Here is a 15,764-nt window from a genome sequence, read left to right as displayed (position 1 = left end):
ATATGGAATAAGGGAGAAATTAGCCAAAACAATGAGTACAAAATGGTGTTCAAACCATATTAATTTCTGACTCTGAAAGCTGGATCAGATTTAAAAATTGGTGATCACAGACTAGATGGCCACACATATATAAAAGTTCTGAAAAAATCAGGAGTGAAGAGATGGCATTAATAGTAGTCATTAAAACTGGAAAGGTTAGCAAAATAGATTGTGATGCAAGGAAAATTAATCCACCTAGATCATGGCCCTCCTGGGGGGGGGGGGCCATGATCTAGGCTAAAATGGCCTTAAAAAAATCGAAACATAAGACAAAATAGATTAAATGGCACTTTCCATCATAATGTTATCTAATGTATAAATCAATAACAGTGGAGACAGCATATAAGTTTAAATTTAAACAAATTTTCCTTGGGTTTTTATAGCATGCCTGTTCCTGATCTACAAAACCAATACAGATCCTTGTTATATTCTTATGGTTTTTTAAATATTTGTCTCAAATAAAAACTTTTGTCCTGATAATAATTACAGGTAACCCTCGTATAACGCGGATGTTAGGTTCCATAGAAATGCCGCGTTATACGAGACTTAGATCACATAAAAAAAGTAAGGTAGGTTCTGAAATAGTTTTTTTTTTTAAATTATATAAACAATGACACATCCAACAAAAACAATATTTTAATTTAATTCAGGTAATTCAAGTAAGTTAAGAAAACAAACTATGAGACAAATAAGTAGCATAAAATTATAAAAATTACAAATTGTAGATAAATTTCATTACACAAATATCTGTTGGATTTCTGCTCAGGACATGGACTGGTTATTACTAACACCATGTTCCAACATAAAAATGTGCACAAATTCACATGGAGAGAAGAGGCTAGGAATAAGAATAGTCTCATTGACTATGTTATTGTTGATAGTGATGTTTTCTCCCTGGTGCAGGACACCAGAGTGTACAGAGGATTTGAAATTGGAAGTGATCACTATTTAGTCTTGAGCAGGATAAAATTGAATTTCATACTGAAAAGAATAACATGTAAGAGAGTTTTAAAGCGAATAAAAGTTGAGCAGCTCTCAGATGTGAACTGTAGACTAAAATACAGAAAGATTATTGAAAAGAAAATGAAAGAGTTTGAGAACAGGAATCAAACCTTGGAGATTCAGTGGCAAACTCTGAAGAAAACATTGATTGATTCTGCCAGAGAGGCATGTGGTGAGGTTGTGTGCAAGGATAAAAAAATCAGAACTCCCTGGTGGACACAGGAAGTTAAAGAAGAAAGCATATCAAAAGTTCCTGGCAAATAAGTCAGCTTTTACTCTTACAGAATACAGAGAGAAATGTAAGAAAGCTAAACAGTGTGTAAAACTAGCTAAACAAAAGTCATGGGAGGACTTTGGCAAGAATATAGAAAATAAATATCAAGAAGGTGGCAAAATATTCTGGAGGTTGTTGAAGAAGCTTAGGAATGAAGGAAAGAGTGCTGTAAAAGGAGTTAGAGATGATAAAGGTGACATGAAAACAGGAGAAAAAGAAATCCTTGAAGCATGGAGTAATTACTTTGAAAAACTGCTAAATGAAACAAGCAATGATGACAGCACAGTGATAAAAAACACTGACCAGGCATGCAGTCAGGAATACATACCCATACTTGAAGTAGAAAAAGCCATCAAACGCTTGAAATGTGGAAAGGCAGCAGGAGTAGATGATATTCGACCAGAAATGCTGAAGTATGGTGGTAAAGAAGTCTTACAGTGGCTGCACTGCATAGTTCAGAAAGCCTGGACAGAGGGACGAATTCCCGATGATTGGAGTAGAGCTCTCATAGTACCCATATATAAAAAGGGAAATAAAACTGAATGTGAGAATTACAGAGGTATTTCCCTACTGAGTGTTCCTGGCAAGATCTATGCAAGTATACTTGAGAAACGGTTGAGAAGAATTGTGGAAGAAAAGCTTGGTGAAGAACAAGCTGGATTCAGGCCAAATAGAGGCTGTCAGGATCAGATCTTCACTTTACGACAAATAGTCGAGAAAGCATGGGAATATAACAAAGATCTGTATTTAAGTTTTGTCAATTTGGAAAAGGCATATGACAAGGTGCCAAGAGAGAAGCTATTCAATACGCTGCAGTTATATGGTGTCGATGGGGCATTATATCAAGCAATACTTAGTCTTTATTTGAGTTGTAAGTCAGCAGTTAGAATTGAAGGAAGTACAGGAAGATGGTTTAATGTTAAATCTGGTGTGAGACAAGGATGTACATTATCCCCTCTGTTATTCATTATCTATACGTATCACATTATGAAGGAAAGTGGTATTAAACCTGATATCAAAATTGGAGATATTAATGTCAGCTCTTTGCTTTATGCGGAAGATGTTATACTTCTAAATAAATCCGCTACAAATCTGCAAGATTCTCTGACTAAATTGCATAGCTGTTGTAATAGATATGGTATGAAGGTCAGCAATAAAAAGACAAAGACAATGAAAATAGGCAGAATCGTTAAAATGTCAACTGTGTTGTGAATGGAGAACCTGTGGAACAAGTAAAACATTTCATCTACTTAGGTACGATTTTTACTGAAGATGGTAAATTAAATATAGAAATAGACAACAGAATCAGCAAAGCTGGTATGGTGGGAAGTCAATTGAATAAATTCATATGGAATAAGAGAGAAATTAGTCGGAACACTAAATTAGCTGTATACAAGACAGCGTTCAAACCAGTTTTAGCTTATGGATCTGAGAGCTGGGTCAGAAGTAAAACACTTGACCAAAGACTAGAGACCACAGATATGAGAGTCCTGAGAAAGATTAGAGGTGTGAACAGATGGCATCAATGGAAATATCATATTAAAAATGAGGATATTAGGAAAGAACTTGACATTGTCAGCATCCAGGAATGCATTAGCAGAGCTAATCTCAGGTGGTATGGTCACTTAAATAGAATGGGAGAGGAAATATTAGCAAAACAAGTGTTCTCTGCCAGGTTGGCAGGAAAACGACCCAGAGGAAGACCAAGATATAGGTGGATTGATACGGTACAAAGTGCCTTAGATGATAGAAATATAAGATCTGATAATGTTGGAGTCTTGACAAGCAACAGACTGATTTGGAGGAAAATTGTAGATAGGAAGTTAGTAATGATGTAAATTTTTCATGTAGTACTGTCATATCCTGTACACCCCTTGAGGGTACATGGCAGGAATTTGATGATGATGATTTCATTACACATAATGCATAAATTTTTTAGACAATAAAATAAAGTGCATATTTTAACGTCATCACATCCTTCACCACTTGAAATCTCTTGGATATCATTTGCATAATTCTCATTGCCTACTTCGGCTGGTTTAGTCATCAAGAAGTCAGTAATAAGACTTTGCTTACTACTATGCTGCAATTTTTCTATTAAGTCCATAATATGGCGCTAAACAAATATCCAATTGTCTCGTGAATTTTCCCGAGCACTCCACTGAGGGATCATTATCCGTAAAATAACTTCCTAACTTTCTTGCCAAGTCCAATCCTTCTGCTAATTTCTTTAAACTGAATTCTTTAATGGATTCAGTTTAAAGAAATCTTCGGCAGAACTTTCCCCGCCATCTATTAACTGTACCAGTTTCTCCTCATTTAAATTGTTTCTGCATCAATTAATTCACTAATTTCATTTTCAACCATATCACAAAATCCCTCTCCACCAAAAATGTGTGGGACATTTATTATATGACGTAGCTCAGCATCCACAGGAGGTACGAAATTTTCTTCCAGAACGGCTTCAGGCCATATTTTTTTTCAGAAAGCATTCAGCGTAGATGATTGTAATTCCTTAATGGACAGAGAAATAATTTTCACACAATTCAATATTGAAAACTCTTTCTACGATTGAAGCAGTGTCATGTTTGGATTAGATTCCATTTTTTTCAAAATTAATTGGAATGTTCGTCGAATATAATATGACTTAAATGCTGATATTATTCCTTGGTTGAGTGGTTAAATAAGTGAAGTAGTATTAGGCAGCAAAAAAGTTATTTTAACATTCTGATGGCTTAAATTTGTTGGGTGGCCTGGTGCGTTATCTAAAATTAGCAGAATTTTGAAGTCCATTTTCTTTTTTTTTTTGTGTAACTTTCTACATCGGGTACAAAACACTTGAAAAACAAATTTTCAAACATGCTAACTGTAACCCATGCCTTTTTGCCCCCCCCCCCCCCCAATAAACACGTAGGGTGAACTTGTTGAGCCCTTTCATTGCACGAGGATTTGCAGATCGGTTAATAAACATTGGTTTTGTCATGTAATCATCTATGCATTACTACAAAACAGTAGAGTAAATCTATCTTTGGAAACTTTCTTTGGAATCCAGGAGCTGATCTTTCATTTTTCAAAATATAGGTGCATTTTTGCACTTTTTTCCAATATAACCCAGATTCATCTGCATGATGAATGAACACCTGGTCTGCACTATCACCACCTTCTTTAATGATTTTTAAAAGTTCTGCTGGGTATTTCCGGGCAGCTTCAACGTCTGCTGATGCTCCCTGGATTTTAAGATTATACAAAGAAAACCGCTTTTTAAAGTTTTTGAACCAACCCTTACTGGCACGAAATCCATGATGAGAGATTTCTTCTGAAGAATCTTGATCAAGTTCTTTTAAATGTTTATAAACCACGAGAGCTTTTTGTTTAATAAGATACCTATCCAAAGGAAATTTCTTTCGAGTGCAATCTTCTATCCAAATCATTAGCGAGCAACGTGCTTTGCACTTAACATTAACCCAGCAATAAATACTTTCTCAGATTTTATGTTCATTTTGTTTGCTCGAATTGTTGATTCGTTTAAATTCAAAGTCCTTGCAACAGCTCCTGGAATTTTCTCCATTTTTCAACTGATCCAAGATTTTAATTAATTTTTCTTCGAGAGAAATAAATTTTCTTTTGAACGTTGGTTTTTCCCCTTTCGTTGTAGTTTTAGTGGCCATTACAATAAAAATAAACTTTTACATAAAAAAAAAAGCATTACATATGTATTCACATATATATTCACCAGAAAATAAACTGCTCAGCTTGAGAATAACAAACTTATGATTTTTAATGCGCTTTCCTGGTAGAAAACGAAGACAATTTTCAACAATAAACACTTTATACAGTAAACCCTAGATGGCGAACCTATGGCACGTCTGAGAATTTTGATGGCACGTTAACGATTTACAGGTGATATCCTTTTATACGCTTATAAATTATTCAATTTTTTTTTACTTATTGCAATACGTACAAGCTGAATTTTGTTTTACACAAGAGAGCAGCTACAAAGATGTGCATATGATTGGTGCGGTATTAACACAAGATCGCGCAACCCAAAGACAAAGGCAACCGCAAGTGTCGAATTGAAATGCTAATTCTCTTCAATCGAATTCCATAACATCTGAAACTGTCATAACAACATTAACTATTAGTTTTAACACATTCACAACAGGGTGTCATTTATCGTTCTGATGGAACTTCTCATTACTGACTGGCTCAACTCACACAAACGTTTCAACCCTTGGTTGAATTTAGTTTGCGTTTGAGGTGGCAGGCGAACTCATACATTCATTTCATTATATGGCATGTTTCAATTCTTGGTAGAATTTTATTTTAAGTTAGCCTTTGTGATCTGTCATAATGACATCGAGAATTTCAAATGAAATAAAACAAACACTTGTTTCATAATTGATAAATTGGACAATAGTTTTTAGTTAGATACTGTGTTTCAGTACAACATATGATTTTGCTTAAGTCTATACAGCATAGTTTCTGCGAGAGGGGGACGTGATTTATTAGTTAGCACCGTTTTTATTCCATCTGCCTCTAATTGCACTATTTTTTGAGAATGACACAGACTGCAAAAGCCTCTGTATAGTATCTTATTCAGGGACACAATAAAACTAAATTCGATACTTTTAACTACTTTGAGCGATACAGGCAGACAAATTTAATGAAGATAAAATCCGTTTTTTAAGGCCTGCAGTGAAAAATATATGAAAAAAATAACAATGAAAGGTTATTAGAAATTGTAGACCGCGTTGAACAAGGGATACTACAATTTGTAGACCGCATTATACGAGGGTTACCTGTACTTCACTTATATCTAGATTATTCTTCACTAAGTTTCTCTTCTACCATGTTTTGAAAGCCTTATCTGACATGTGAGGCAAATTCAGTAATAAAATTCTTCCATAATACTCACATGCAGTTGTATTTTGCTTTTTTATAGATACACATAACAAGAGTTCTACTCCAACCATGTGGGATCCTTCTGCCCAAGCAATTTGTACTTAGCCAAAAATTTATATTTTTGACTAAATATCACATTATTCCAGCTATCTTTCTATATTTCAGATTTTCTAAGAGCTTTTTCCTCTATTACCAATATTAAAATGTACACATTCCTTACTATTTTCTTATATTTTTGTAATCAGTTTTCTTACTTAATACTGTTCCAAGTAATTATTTCAAACATCTAAAATATCCTTATATTTAGGTTTGATATCCTTTCTCATCTTTGATTCTTTTTTGGTATTCTTCTTTTAAGATTTTTCAGTAGCTTCTATACTTCCTTCAACTTTCATGATACTTATCGAATTCTTTTTAAAAGCTTGCCATTACTTCTGTTTAGCTACTTTTACATAATTTAACCTACCTACTTACATTTTTTTGCTGTGTCCCCTGAAGGCACATGCTAAGTTACTTCACATAACTTTCAAACATGACTTGTTCTTTTCCAGGACTGCTTCTAACTATTTATGGGAATTCTTCATCTTCTGTCCTTGCAGATAACTTCCCCACATTCTTCCCTGCTGAATAAATTGCCATTTTTTTCCGATTTGAAAAATGTCTCAAAGTTTAGTTCTGATTTTCAGTCTTTTACTTCTTTCCCAATTATATCTGCATATTTGAGTAAACAATTCAAATTTGAAAGATTCTTCATTTTGATTTTTTTTTAAACTTTGGTATGCATCTTTTTTTAAAATCAACAATCATTTTTATCCTACTCAAAACTATGTGGTGATGATGGTACCTTGCTTACTTTTGTACCCTGAATTAGTGTCATGTTATTTGTATAACTGCTTCATTAACATGAACAACACTGTTCGCTGCTCTTTTTCCACTGAGCGCCTTACTTACTTACTGTCTACCACAGCCCTAAAATCAAACTTTTTGACCCAACTTTTTATTAATCTGCTTGGACGCTCCAGCAGAGTATCCTGTGAAACCTGTGTCTGCACTACGCTACCAGTAGAATAAAAACTTTTTCATTAAAATCAAACATTCCAGCATATACAGCACTTAAAAATGGTTCAGAAAGTTACTGCTGGTGGCAACATATTCTCCTGTACTAGTTAAACAAAATAATTTCTATATGTTGCACATGTTGATATATAAACAATTTCGATTGACGTTTTTTATCGCTTTCTTTTTTTCTTATATGTGAGAACAGTCAGCATGAGCCACACTTTTTTATGACTTTCTCAGATCATTTTCATACTGACTGCCAGGTTGGCTGAGTGGACAGTATCTGTTATTCCACCCCCAGGCTATAGATTTTAATCCCAATGACATGGATGCTTATGAAATTCTGCATAAGGATGGAAGTGCTTGAATTACAGAATCCAGAGTACATGCTACATTATTGAACACCACTAAATGCTATAAGTTTAACATTTTTTGAAAGGGGAAGGGATATGGAAAATATGAAATAATTTATAAAAAAAAATGTATGCAAGTTACAAGTCATTTCTTGAAATGTGTCATGTAATTTCCAACTTATATTGCTACTTTATTACAGGAGATGTGTAACCTCCTGTAATAAAGCAAGATTCAGTCAAAGCATACTGAATTAAATTTTATAAACATACGTTTTGTAGAAAAAATACACTCATTAAAAATTTTAAATGAGTGGGTTTTTTTTTTGTTTAAAATATTTCTTTATAAAATTTAATCATACTTTGGTTGAATATTCAGCCCTTCAGTCAAACTGCAGAATGAAGAAAAAAGCGTAATAATACGTAACGACATGAAAATAAACAAATATATACATACAGAAACTTTTCAAATTTCGAAAACTGACTGGAGAGCTAATGAGTATATCTTCAGCATCAGAGTTGCCTTAGCTTGCACTACTTAAAAGATACTGGTGAGAAGCATCCATATATTCGCTTTTTATTAGTTCTTTTGATTAAGGTTTCAGTGGCCTGACAGCTGCTTCCAACCAGTGGTTCTCATCAGAGATCATTAAAATGACAAGAATTCTCATTCAATGCCAAAGCAATCCCCTAGATTACTTCCTACTATTTCAGAGAGTTGTATTTTTCACAAGTGAACAGAAGTCAGTGCTTAAGAGTAATTATCAAAGAAGAGCCTAAATGTATTCATTTCAGCATTGTAAAATCGCAACAGATCAACCCATATTTCATGCACTACTTAAGAAACTTGGAAAGTTTCGTATGTAGTGCAAGCTAAACAACTCTGATGCCGAGATTGTAATCTCATAAGCTCTCTCTCTCTCTTATTCAAATCTCTCCAAGTTTCTATACATATGTATATTCAGCCATGAAATAAGCATATATCTTTATATCTCCTATTTCTGTTATTTTACATTGTCAAATTGAAGACTTTTAGAATATTCTTGATAAAAAGGGAAAATAAAATTTTACTTTTCCTAAATATAATAAGTGCAAACTTTATTTAAGTATATAGCCAAGATGCTCCAATTTGAAATAAGTGAGATATTGAAATGGATGATATTATGGATCAATTCATATTTCATAGTCAAACTTAGAAAAACCTTAAGTTTTGAAAATTTACCTACATTTCTCACTTTCACTGTTTCCACATTTTGCTATAAAATATGTCTCTAATATTTCCAATTATAGTATCTTATGCAAGATAACTATATGCTTCTCAGCTCTGTAGTTTAATATTTTATTATGCATCCACCTAGAGATCACTTGTGATAATTTAACTTTCTGACATAACTTACTAACAGTATTGAATGAGTTCTGGTTTTCATTTCTACTTGCAAGTTTTTTCGAACTTGAATGACAGTTTTTGCTCTCTTTAGGTTTCTGCCTTAGGAGAGTTATAGGACTTCCAGGGCTCTGTGTTTTCCAAGGTGGCCTATATCGAGGTTGCTGCTTCAGTGAATGCTTTTTCCTGAGATGTGAGTGGTTCTGCTTGGTGATTCCACTCAATTATAGGCTCACCATACCACTGAGTAGAACTACTGATGAGTAGCGAGTTCAATGATTCTTTGGGTCACTCGTTGAGGTTAGAGTGATCTGGGGGAATGCCCTAATTTTTGGAACGGACCCTTTACTTATAGTGGTCAATGTAAATCCTAAGTCTGGTGTTTCAGGCAAGTGAAAATTACTCAATGCATTAATAAAAGGTAAATATATGTGTTGTGAGCAGAGTTCGTGTTGTTTAAACAGTTCAAGTCAAGACCACTCGGATTTTTGTGTTGGTTTAATAAGATCGCCAGTTAATTTTTGAAACTTCACTTTCTTTCTTACATTAGGCTATAAAATACATATGGATGGATCCATAATTTCCTCCATTTTGATATAATAAAGTTATCATTTAATTTCACATATAGTACTATATTTAAAAAACAATAAAGACTTGCACTTATTTCTTCAAAGAACAAAAATATTAATGGAACTTATTTTAAATTGTCAAATATTAAGAATAATTATGAAATTAATAATCAAAATGAATTCGTGAAAAATTACGATGTAGGAAAATTATTTTTTCAGCACATTTTTGGAGTAGTATACACCTGATTTCTTTGTAAATATTTATGAATTTCTGAAAAAAACTTTCGAGTAATATGCTGGTAGCTAGTGCTGAAAAAATTTTTTGAGAAATTGTAATGCAGAATAAGTTTACTCATTAGCCTTGGAAACCCTTCTATTCAAATATGCAAGAAAAGGAGAAGCTTTTCCTGATTATGTCACATGTAACAGGAATTTTTCCTCTTCAGTCAGCCGAATCTTTCTTCTGATTTGGCCAAAGCAAAACTGAATATTCAGCGCATCCCTATTTATAAGATAATTATGCCTAAAATGTTATGTTCTTCCTCCTCTTTAAAATCATTATACATTATTTTAAGTCATACTGCATTTTACATCCTTTTCTTTCTTTATAATCTTGGCATATAGGATAGCACATTTTCAAAAATTATGTATTCAAAAAATACTTATGAATATACTGATCTACTGTTTTTGTTTCTAGTAGGATAAAATAATGTCTGAATATAATTAACTATGTTTAAGAATGCTGAACAGAGTAAAAATTACACTGACCAAACTGTGCTTCACATTTATTTTTTTGTAATTCTCTCCGTTTTAAGTTGAAACTCACAGTACCATGCAAGGCATTAGTTAAAAAAAAGTCTTTTTTAGTTTTTAGTGCTTGTCTTTATTAAATTACCACTCACTATTTAAATTTGGAATACAATATATATGATATATTTAGCAATTTAGGTTTATAAACATATACTTGAAAATAATAAATGAAAAATTTAAAAAAAAATTGTATGATATACAACTTTTTAGTTGTAATTTTGAATATGCAAAACATTAGTGACAAACACTTATTTGTCACTAATATTTTACATATACACCAACTTCATATTCTGGAATTTGATCTATAATTGGAAAACTTTTAAAAACTTCTCTAAAAAACCAAAGCTTATCTTATCCTTTAAAAGAAAAACATTAAGTGTAAATACAGAAGCAATTATAAGAAGAAAAAATAGCATTTATAACAGCACTATCTGTACTCACTTGGTTTAAACTGTTCAGCTGAATATCTGGTAATAAGAATTCCAACACCTTCTATAAGAGCTAAAAGGACACCACCTAAAAAAAAGATGAATTAAAGATAATGAAATCTTGAATGTGTCAGAAAATATCATTCCCAATTCCCTTTCCCATTTGAGAACCTTCTAAGAAATTATATCCATGTGGCACATAAGGCGAGAACCGTACATATTGGCCAATGAATTAGAAACTTTTATTTAATAATATGCATTAAATATTATTTAAAGGATCTCCATTAGACTGAATTACAGCACATATGCGGTTTGACAGATTCCACAAGGTGCTGGATTACATCTATAACATACCAAGTGCTTACTAGACAGTCCTTTAACTGGCTCAGATTTCACAGAAGATGATTTTTGCTCCTGGATCTGTTTTTCTAACATGCTCCATACATTCTTAATGGGATTCAGATCTGGGCTTTGTGGTGGCAAGAGAAGATGGAAGTTGCTGTCATGCTTGCAGAACCACTGCTGACAATTCTTGAATGATGGACAGTAGCAATGTTGTCCATGAAATAAGGAGTCACCTGCTGGATAAAAAGTCAACATTGCGGGGCTTGATCGGCAACAATGTTTAGAAATTCCTTGGAGGACATCCGACCTTCCAACAATATCAGGGGACTCGTTCCAACAGAACATACTCCACACTATGAAACAACCTCCAGAACCTTGAGTTATGTTTGCAAGGCAAGCTGGGTTCATTACTTCATAGGGCTCCTGCCAAATTTTCTGCCTACCATTGGTACAGAACAAGGTGCATCGTGACTCATTGGACTTTTTCCCAATCTTCTAGCGTCTAGTTATGGTCTAAAAATAATCATAATTTACAATAATGAATTTTTTTACAGTCCATGTGGTTGCTGTCATGCTTGCTGAACCACTGCGTGGTTCTAATGGATCTAAATTATCTTGAAAATCATAGGAACAAAGCCAATTTCTACACTGAGGAAAAAAAAAAAAAAAAAAAAACTCGAAGGATGATTAGAATATAATCATTTTGCACTTGGTTTTGATTACCTTGAAGGAAGAGAAACATATGAAGCTTCTTCATGCAGAAATGAATAATGTTTCTAACTATAATTTTTTTTTGCAAAAATTTGTTGCTGAAACTATTATAAAAAAGGGATGGACTTAAACCCAGTTCTTAGCAAAGATGAAGTGAGCTATTAGTATAACATAATGCATCAGTACAAAGCACCACTATTTTGACTACCATATTTACTCGAATATAACTCGCACTCCTGACTGATGAAAAAAGAAATTAAAAAGTTTCACATATACCTCCCACACAAAAAAAAAGTTTAAACACCTTCACATTGGGGCAATGGTGACTTGCTCTCCACGGTAAACAACAAGCCCTTCATACTGCAGACATAAAAAAAACAAGTAGTTTTATTGTATCACTGAATAAGGTACAGAGACATTTGCAGTTTGTGTAATATATTTGTCAACAAATAGTGCAATTAGAGACAACTGGGATAAAAAATGGCACTAACTAACGAATCACATGTCCCCTCCCACAGAAACTACGCTGTTATAGACTCGAGCAAAACCATATGTTGCACAGGCAAACACAGTATCTAACTAAAATCAATTGTCCAATTTTTCACTTACATGAAATAAGTGTTTGATTGCATTTGAAATTTTCAATGTCATTAAGACAGATCACAAAGGCTAACTTCAAATAAAATTCTACCACAAATTGAAACATGCCATATAACGTGTGTGAGAGTCCACTTGCCAGCTCAACGTGGAAGTGGCACACAAACAAGCAGCAATAAAATTCAACTGAAGGGTTGAAACTTTATGTGACTTGAGCCCGCCTGCGTGATATGGTACACAAATGGTAATGAGAACTTCCACCGGAACGATAAATGGGCAAACACCGCCCCGTTGTGAATGTGTTAAAACTAAGAAATATATAGTGAATTTATTATGGTAGTTTCAGATATTATGGAATTCAGTTGAAGAGAACTAGCATTTCAACTCAACAATCGTTGGCTTGCCGTTGCCAGTGAGTCGGGTGATCTTTTGTTAATATTGCACCAATCATATGCACTTCTTCATAGCTGTGCTATTTCTACCAGCTTACCATTGCTGTTTGTTTCACGCTCTGCTTTCACTTCTCATTAGTCATTCATGAAGGATTGTTCATTACGCATTTCAAGTCTTGTAAATTACTGGTAATTTTTGCTTGAAATAATGGGAAAGAAGATGGTGCTATTAGGGTAGATGACTTTGACGATGCACACAAGGAAACTTGAGTCTCAAGGCTGGACGTAGCGTTCATACCCAATTTCAGTTTTTTTTTTTCTTCTGAAAACTTTAGTTTCTGAAAATCCTCACACTGCGATTTTTTAGCTTTAATTTTGGGGAAAAAAAGTGCGAGTTATATTTGAGTAAATACGGTAACGACTTCTGATAACAATGATGATGGGAAGAGTAACAAATATCTTCCAGTATAGAGTGAGTCTTCTTTCTAAACATAAAAATAAAATAAAAAAAAAACACACGGAGGGAAAAAGTTATCAGTAATCTATGTTAACTACAATGAATAGTTTATCATAAGGTGAACTTGTGGTTCACCTTATGATAAATATTAGGTAAACTTCTGTCTTCTCAGTGTTCGGAAAGAATACTGAAAGATGTATTCATACCTTCTCCCATTGTCATCACCAATAGTTTAGTATGAGTGAGACAGTGGTTAATTGTGCATTTTGCACTTTATGGATCCAATCCAGAATTTCCTTCTGATCCAGATTTTAATTTTCTGAACAATGGATTCTAGGATAGATTAATATTTTTTCAAAACTGAAGAAAAAATTTTTCTGTTATTTTAACTTATAGGGAAGCCTCAACTGAATGAGCCAAAACAGTCACAGGTAGGTCTAGGAAACAAATTATTTCCTAAATGAAGGAAATTAGTTTCCCACATGGCATATTTTAAAAAAGTGCAATATCAGGATTCAGGAAACAAAGAGCTTTTTTTTAAAGATGGAATTAATGCCAGCCTGGTTGGCTGAGTGGTTAGCGTATTCGCTCTCCAGCCAAAAGGCTGCGGGTTCGAATCCCGCCTTGGGCATGGATGTGTTGAGATTGTCTGTGAAAATACTAGTGGTGATGGTCGGCAGTAGATAGTGTTGGTGTAGATAGATGAAGGTGGTTGTGGTTAGTAAAGTGATGGAGACGGAGAGTTGTAGAGTAGGTGCCACCCTCTATGAGTCTTTGAACTCCTTGGAAGTGTTATGTAATAATAATAATAATTAAAGCTACAAGAAATTTAGTTTAATCCTTTATCCAAGTGTGAGCAAACAAAGTTTGCACCTGAAAGTATCTTCAGGACTGGAGTAAGGTGGTACAACACCAGGGCACGCCTTGCAAAGGTGGAGCAAGCTACCAACACTCCTATCTCAGTATCTCCCATAATGCAAAACACATCTCCTTGTGGATATGTCTAATGTTATGCATTAAGGGAAGGGCCACAACCCAGACTAGTTTCAACCTTTATTGAGGTCTCTTCACTGGGAGCCAGGCTCAAGTGGAGATACCAGGCAGAAGCATTAGCAGGTCATCTCTACCTATAGGATTTGCCAAATGGTGTGCCACCCTTTTTTAATAAATTACTCTGGATTTACCCAGATAAATTACTCTGGATTAAAAAAGGGTGGCACACCATTTGGCAACTCCTATAGGTAGAGATGACCTGCTAATGCTTCTGCCTGGTATCTCCACTTGAGCCTGGCTCCCAGTGAAGAGACCTCAATAAAGGTTGAAACTAGTCTGGGTTGTGGCCCTTCCCTTAATGCATAACATTAGACATATCCACAAGGAGATGTGTTTTGCATTATGGGAGATACTGAGATAGGAGTGTTGGTATCTTGCTCCACCTTTGCAAGGAGTGCTCTGGTGTTGTACCACCTTACCCCAGTCTTAAAGATACTTTCAGGTGCAAACTTTGTTTGCTCACACTTGGATAAAGGATTAAACTAAATTTATTATACTCTAACCAAGTGAAAAATAAACTTTCAAAGCTACAAGATCAGCATGCCATAACTGTTAATTGTTTATGTTCTGTGGATAGTTTGTCTTTTGTGCAAAAGAAAAGTCCATGTTTCCATGAGAAAAAACCCTACTACTTCTATTTGAGATTAACTCATCTTCATTTGACAAAACCTTATAATTGTTCTTTGTATGCTAGATGGGATTTGAATACAGTATTTCCAAATGAAGGCAGATCTTGTGACATCTTCACAACTCATATGGAGGCACTTGGCAATACCTGAGAACAGAATCCACTGATAATGGAAGTAAACAAGAAGAATGAAATCTGAAGAAGGAAGCACAAGTATAACATGTCCTTATGTTCAAGGTGCTTAAGAACTATAAGATGATTACATTCTATCCACCTCCAAGTTGCTTCATCCAGCACATAAACTGGCTTCATCAGAAGTCTGAAATATCTGAGTTCATAGTGTCTCTGTGATCACATAGGTCACAAACAGAAATAGCTGACCTTACAAAACCAATTATCCAAAAGCCTTCATAAAGAAAGACATGAAGATATAGAGGCCCAATTCAACGAAAACAAATGTGTCCCAACTTCTGCAAAACATTTTATTAAGCACTTGCACCTCCCCATTTCTTATTTATTTTTAATTACACTAATTTATAATATAAAGGATTGCTTTAGGGTCAAAGTTGTTTTATTAAATTTTTCTTTGGAAAAACATAAATTTGGTCCTTAGTATGGCAAAAAGAAGTAAGCTGACCAAATTCACTTTGGATAGCTTGTTTCATCAAAGAAAATAAATTATTTCTACAATATGCAAGTGGTAGCTCACTACCAATTAGGGTGATCCACGTAGAGAACTGTCAGCTGTCTGTGCATAGATCCTC

General features: G+C 34.2%; 1 protein-coding gene across 2 annotated transcripts in view; it reads right to left on the bottom strand.

Annotated features, from left to right (window-relative positions):
* Nucleotides 1–15,764, bottom strand: part of Tim17b (Translocase of the inner mitochondrial membrane 17b) — a 116,648-nt gene that overhangs the window by 26,089 nt on the left and 74,795 nt on the right. For both annotated transcript variants that reach the window (XM_090393175.1, XM_090393176.1), the window contains exon 6: nucleotides 10,831–10,905. In XM_090393175.1, the coding sequence (XP_090249301.1) occupies nucleotides 10,831–10,905 (75 nt within the window). The remainder of the gene's footprint in view (nucleotides 1–10,830; nucleotides 10,906–15,764) is intronic.

Source organism: Typopeltis vanoorti, chromosome 5, assembly GCF_054136105.1.
Source record: "Typopeltis vanoorti isolate ZY-2024b chromosome 5, IOZ_Tvanoo_1.0, whole genome shotgun sequence".
Taxonomy (NCBI): Eukaryota; Metazoa; Arthropoda; class Arachnida; order Uropygi; family Thelyphonidae; genus Typopeltis; species Typopeltis vanoorti.
This window is presented reverse-complemented; position numbering and strand designations above follow the sequence as displayed.